At 34.4% G+C, this 7,273-nt stretch overlaps 1 protein-coding gene across 1 annotated transcript; it reads left to right on the top strand.

Annotated features, from left to right (window-relative positions):
- Window positions 1-3,420: 3,420 nt before the first annotated feature.
- Window positions 3,421-4,359, top strand: LOC100925950 (olfactory receptor 149-like). Its single transcript, XM_003764098.1, has one exon. The coding sequence runs from the start codon at window positions 3,421-3,423 to the stop codon at window positions 4,357-4,359; it is 939 nt and encodes a 312-aa protein (XP_003764146.1).
- Window positions 4,360-7,273: the final 2,914 nt, after the last annotated feature.

Genomic DNA, 7,273 nt, shown 5'->3' on the forward strand with positions numbered 1-7,273 from the left:
ATATACATATATATAATGTATATATGTATATAGACATGTATATTAAAATTTATGTATAATAATCTTTTTTCTTTGGAATTGTTAACAGTAACTGATGCTTGGAGATTTAAATGTTACAATCAATGACTATAAATCTGAATTTGATTTGATTTGATTTAATACAAAATTTCTCCTGAAGGAAATTACAATGCTGAGTAATAATTTTGGTAAATTGGGATAATTTTGGTAAATCTGAATCTAATATAAAAGGCATTAGCTATTTGACATTAAGAAATTTATTAGCTGTGTGACTCCACGCAAGTTTACTTATATCTGTTTATCTTAGTTTACAGTTCTGTGAGATTATAATGAGGGCACCCAGTTCCCAGGGGTGTTGTCAGAATTACATAATATAAAGTGCTTAGCACACTGCCTGGTATAGGACAGATGCTATTAACTTTTTTGTTTGTTTGTTTTTATCGTTTATTTAATTAGATATAATTACTTCCATACTCAATAATTATATATGGAGTTTAAATGTGATCAGTATAAACAGTCAAGGGTGATGAGATGAATGATTTTCTGCATTGTAGTTTGGAAACATTCTACAGAATTGAAGCCACTTGAGTGGTAATGGGTTTATTTCAAGCTTCAAATCCATAAAATTGCATATGGTATTGTAATGTTTCTAAATTTTCTTACAGGGTGAAATTCAGTAAACAATTGTATCAAATATTGTTAGAAAAGTGCTTCTCTTATAACCTCAGTGATGTTAGATTAAGAATTTTACTGATTAATTGAAACTATTTCTAGTCATATGAAAAGATGCTCCAAGTCATTATTAATCAGAGAAATGCAAATTAAGACAACTCTAAGATACCACTACACACCTGTCAGATTGGCTAAGATGACAGGAAAAAATAATGATGATTGTTGGAGGGGATGCGGGAAAACTGGGACATTGATGCATTGTTGGTGGAGTTGTGAACGAATCCAACCATTTTGGAGAGTAGTTTGGATCTATGCTCAAAAAGTTATCAAACTGTGCATACCCTTTGATCCAGCAGTGTTACTACTGGGATTATATCCCAAAGAGATTATAAAGAAGGGAAAGGGACCTGTATGTGCACGAATGTTTGTGGCAGCCCTTTTTGTAGTGGCTAGAAACTGGAAACTGAATGGATGTCCATCAGTTGGAGAATGGCTGAATAAATTGTGGTATATGAAAATTATGGAATATTACTGTTCTGTAAGAAATGACCAACAGGATGATTTCAGAAAGGTCTGGAGAGACTTACACGAACTGATGCTGAGTGAAATGAGCAGGACCAGGAGATCATTATATACTTCTACAACAATACTAGATGATGACCAGTTCTGATGGATCAGGCCATCCTCAGCAACGAGATCAACCAAATCATTTCTAATGGAGCAGTAATGAACTGAACTAGCTATACCCAGAAAAAGAACTCTGGGAGATGATTAAAAACCATTACATTGAATTTCCAATCCCTATAGTTATGCACACCTGCATTTTTGATTTCCTTCACAAGCTAATTGTACAATAATTCAGAGTCTGATTCTTTTTGTACAGCAAAATAATGTTTTGGTCATGTATACTTATTGTGTATCTAAGTTATATTTTAATATATTTTAACATCTACTGGTCATCCTGACATTTAGGGGAGGGGGTGGGGGGGTAAGAGGTGAAAAATTGGAACAAGAGGTTTGGCAATTGTTAATGCTGTAAAGTTACCTATGTATATATCGTGTAAATAAAAGACTATTAAATAAAAAAAAAAAAATTTTACTGATTGAAAAAAAAAAGGTGAAAAAAAATGCCTGAAAGCTATTGTGTAATCTTAGCCGGGCTGAATATGTGCTACAATACTCTAAAGTAGTCTAATTAAGAAAGCATAAACTTTCAAGTTTGCCTACATATGTAAGAGGGAAGTTTTATTTAAAATTATTTGATTATCACTTAGAAAATTAAGAGATTATTAACTAAGATATTTGGAGTTATTCTCATAATGTTAAAACTTTTCAAGCATTTACATAGGCGTTTTAAAAAGAAAATGGATAATTGATTAATGTATGGGAAAGGGACAAAGAAAAGATTTTGTAAAATCATCTAAGGTGTATGTGTGTTAATATGGAGTTAATATGTCCAGTGTTGTTTTTCTAGAGATTTAAATGAACTTTTCATGTGGGATTTCAGTAATTGTTTTCTTGATTCGTAGTGATATCTTTTATACCAGGATGAGTTTATATTCTATCTGAAGACAAAAGGAAGGAAAATATATTGAATAAAAAATTAAAGGCCTGGCAAACTTTATGATTGTAATAAGGCTAATTTATATTGTTTTTATCATTTATTTAATTAGATAGTACTATCCTTCAGTGACATAGAAGGGTGTGTATTGTTTTGATCTGGGTTTCTGAATAATTCCTCCAAACTCAGGGTATCTTTCACTCCTTCTGAGTGTATACTAATTTTTTCCCACTTCTTTGGGGTTTCAGATCTTTTCTGGTTGTTTAATCAAACACAGTTCTAAGCCTTTGAGACTGATGCCATATTATACACAGTCATGCTCTACCACAAACCGTCCTTGATCTCATTGTCAAAAGCAAACTATTGGCCTGAATGGTTCTTACCCATAGTGATATTTCTTGTCTTCTTATGTATTTAATAGAGGAAACTATGAAGAAAACTGACTACCTTTAAAGCTCATAAAAATCGTGCCAATAGAATTCATCAATGGAAGGCTCATTCTGCAGAGATAACTGATTTTACTCCATTGTAAACCTACCCATTGGGTATTGGAAGGAACACTGATCTCAGTATCATAAAATATAGGTTCAATGGCCTCTTCACCACTTATCAAGTAAGTAAACTTGAAGAAATTTTTGAATTTCTTTGAGTTTCAGTTTCCTTCTCTATTAATTGAGAATAGTGATCATTCTACCTCCATCACAAAACTCTTATGAAGATTGATTTATAGTAATAATTATAACAGAAATAACTAAATAACACTTTAGAGTTTACAAAGCACTTTTGATTCTCAAAATGACTTTTTGAGGATATTATCCTTATTTTACAGATGAGAAAGATTGTGTCTAAGTTTGTCCAACTAATAAGCATCTAAAGCAATGTTCAAATGTTCTTTCTTTCTCTTAAGTCCAGAATACATAATTCCATGTTTCCTCTCACATGAAATGCCATGTAAGAGAGCGATTTTTCCTTTTCAAGTTATGCACTATAGAATATCAGTCATTTATCAACAATCTACTGAAAATTCTTTATTTCAAAGCAAAAAGTTATCTATATGTCTATGTGTATCTCTTGGCAGGTATATTTTCTTCATGCCTATTGAACTTGATCTTGCATCTCTGATGTCTGTGTCCATCCTTTGGTGTCCTATACGCCAATACTAAGCTTTCATGGAGATGAAGAATCATACAGTGGTAACTGAATTCATCCTTCTAGGAATCCCACACACAGAAGGAATGGAGATTGAACTTTTCTTTGTATTCTTATCTTTCTATTTCTTTACCTTGCTAGGGAACTTGACCATTCTCTTGGCTATTATTTCCTCCTCTCGTCTTCACACTCCCATGTACTTCTTTCTGTGCAAGTTGTCAATTTTTGACATATTTTTCCCTTCAGTGAGTTCTCCTAAAATGCTCTTCTTTCTTTCTGGATATAGCCATGCCATTTCTTATGGAGGCTGTGTATGCCAACTCTTTTTCTATCATTTCCTTGGTTGTACTGAGTGTTTCCTATACACTGTGATGGCCTATGACCGCTTTGTTGCCATCTGTTACCCTCTGCGGTATACAGTCATTATGAGCCATAAGGTATGTGCCATCTTGGCCATGGGGACCTCATTTTTTGGCTGTATTCAGGCCACTTTCCTCACTGCTCTCACCTTCCAGTTGCCCTACTGTGGACCCAATAAAGTGGAATATTTCTTCTGTGATATCCCAGTGATGTTGAAATTAGCCTGTGCAGATACCTCAGCCCTCGAGATGGTAGGTTTCATAAGTGTGGGTCTTATGCCTTTCAGTTGTTTCCTCCTCATCCTTACTTCTTATAGTCGCATTGTGTGCTCCATTTTGAGAATACGTTCAGCAGAGGGTCGACGTAGAGCCTTCTCCACTTGCAGTGCTCACTTAACAGCCATCCTTCTATTTTATATGCCTGTAGTTCTCATTTACCTACAGCCTACCCCCAATCCTTGGTTGAATGCTACTGTTCAGATCCTGAATAATTTAGTCACCCCCATGTTGAACCCTTTGATCTATAGTTTGAGGAATAAGGAGGTAAAATCATCCTTAAGGAAGGTGCTTCATCAGGTTGGGTTCCTTCCGGAGCAATGAAAGACAGACCTAATAGAAATAGAGACAGAGTAACAGAGATAAACAGAGAGGTAAAATAATTGACTTTTTCTAAACATTAATTTGTCCTGAAAATTCTCTCTCCTTAATTTCCTTGACCCTCTTTAAAAATCCTCTTTCCTTTCACAGTTACCCTTTTTGCATTTGCCTATAGTGACTATCTTGTTAACAATAATTAACATCAATGGATTTCAAAATTTTATAGTTTTGTAAGTACCACTGGACTTATTGCCCTCATTTCTAGAAAGATCAAATGAAACTAAGAAAGTTTAAGTGACTTAACCATGGCCACACAGATAGCAAATGTTTAAGATTGGATTTGAACTAAAGTCCAAGTCCAGTTTGTTATTGGATATGCTATGTTATTTCTTTTTGGTTCTTGAATTCTCATAATTTATAGCCAGATAAATCCCCCCAGGTCAATGGTGGCAATTTAAATTTTTGTTCAGTAAGCAAACTTGGAAACAACCAGAAAAACAATTAAAGACCTGAAATATAATAGAGAAGAGGAATTTCTTCCATTTTCCACTTGTGTTCAAGGGCATCTTTTGGAAAAGGACAGTGCAGAATGATCAGCCCATAGATTCACATATGAAGATTGTAGACCATTTCTTTATCTAGTGAATTCGACATTATATTTCTTCTTCCACCAAAAACCATTCTCACAAATGACATTCTAGCACAGGGAGCCATTGTTTTCATGATCCAATTCACCAAAATTCAGTTTTACCTAAATGTCAATTAATAAGAGAGTTGTAGAGGGTAGAGTGTGGGAGAGCAGGAGGACAAGAACCAACTTGCAATGATTTATTTTACTTTTCAACATGGGACCATTCCAGACTTTGAAGATCTTTTTCTGATCCTTAGTTGCTTCTGCTATTTTTGAGTTTTATTTATGAACTCAGCCTTTAACTTCATAAACTGCAATCAAAAATTAGTTTCCATTTATCTTTCTTTGTCTTTCCTCTTCCTTTCCCTTCCTTTTCCCTTTCTCTTCTCTCTCCAGAGTCAGCAGGTGGTGCTGGGGATAGAGCATTGAGATTAGAGTTAGGAAATTCTGAGTTCAAATCCAAACTCTAACTCTAGTTTTGTGATTTTTGGCAAGTCATTTAACATGCTTGACTCAGTTTCCTTAACTAAATGAGGATAATAAAAGCACCTATTTCACAGGTTTCTTGTGAAGATCAAATTAGATAATGTTTGTAAAAAGAACTTTGGACAGTATCTGGAACAGAGTAGATTCTTTATAAAATGCTCATTTCCTTCCTTCCTTTTTTTTTTTTAACTTGAAATCTATTTCATACTAAAAGCAACTGTCACTCATCATCAGTTCCAATAAGCACAGAATCTTTGACTTGATCCCTTACTGACTTGGGCCGATTCATGTTTTAGGCAGCTTGGTACCTTCTTCCATTCCTGTCAGCACATTCACAAGGGCTCACCATGTTGGTACTACACTTAAGGAGGACCCTCAATATGCTTTAATCCTACTGCAGTTCAGAATTCCTAAGCTCAAATGACCCAACTGCCTTAGCCTTCCCAATAGTACAGATTATAAGAATGTGCCATAATACTTTCCTTTTGACTTTTCTTTTCACTGAAGCCTTTGTACTCTTTTCTAGAAAAGAGACTACAAAGATTTATTAAAAGCTGCCAATAACTTTGAAGCTACTTCTCTAAGAATAGGGATTTTTAAAAATATTTTCATAAACTCTCAAACTTTTCCAAACTAGGTATTATATTCAAAAGATAAGGCACAGTCTTATCTTAAGGAGTTTTTTCTCCACAGTCTGACATCAAGAACTCAAAAAAGAAAAAAAAACTCCAATGAATTAGTAATGGAGGAGTATTTCTAGATCTTAATGGACTCCCTCAACATCCTTTCTTCACCACCCATGATACTTCAAGTAGCAAAGTGCAAAAGAAGTCAACTACAAATCCTCCCCAGCTGCCCCTATTTTTAGTCCACAGGAGATTCAAAGATCTGAAATTTGCACAGCATGCACAGTATGACTTCACTCTGTGGTACAAAACAGTTTAGCCAGACACTTGAGGAAGAGAGTGAAAGGGGACTAGATGTATTTGTGTGGCTGTAGAGTATACCTTCAAGCCTGAGGGAAAGTAATAGAGAAGATAGCAGCACTTTAATGAGATCCAGCATGTGGGGAAAACACCATCAAAGATGAAGGACTCAGAAAGTGATAAAAATAAATAATATTCTTAAAACCAGGACATGTAATTTCAGTTTAAGGCTTAAAGTGTTCATGTAAAAACATGACAAGACAAAAGACTGAAACACTATTATACAAAAAATAACATAAACAACTGACTCAATTTTAGAACAGAGAAAACAAGGTGCTGTTTTAAAAGAGCACACATATCCTCTTAAGGAGAAGAAATATCTATGGCAAAAACTGACACATAGTTGTAAAAATGAATGATTTCATTGATAAACAACAATCCTGCAAAGAAAGATTTTAGACTTGCAAAATGACAAAAAGAACCCCCTTTTATTCATCCAAAACTTGATTTAGACCAAAATATAGCTACCAACAACCTAGTGGATGTAGGTTTGGCGTTTCAATTTAGTCCACTCTAAATTAAACCAAATCATGTTCATCTAAGCCAAGCCAAGTGAAACCAAACTTTGCAATAATCATTAATGAAGTGACTACAATACATGGGGGTACCATTCATGATGCACTGGTACTATGATAGTATGGTACATCCATTTACAAAGAATTCAGCTTATTTTACTAGGTTCTGGGATGCTAATAAACAATGATAGGCAGCTTGAATTCAATTCAAATAAACAAACATTTATTAAAAGCTTATTGTCTTCAAGTGCTGCAGTTATAAAACAATGAAGAACTGGGCACAGAGTCATCTCACTCCA

The sequence above is a fragment of the Sarcophilus harrisii genome, chromosome 3 (genome assembly GCF_902635505.1).
Source record: "Sarcophilus harrisii chromosome 3, mSarHar1.11, whole genome shotgun sequence".
Lineage (NCBI taxonomy): Eukaryota > Metazoa > Chordata > Mammalia > Dasyuromorphia > Dasyuridae > Sarcophilus > Sarcophilus harrisii.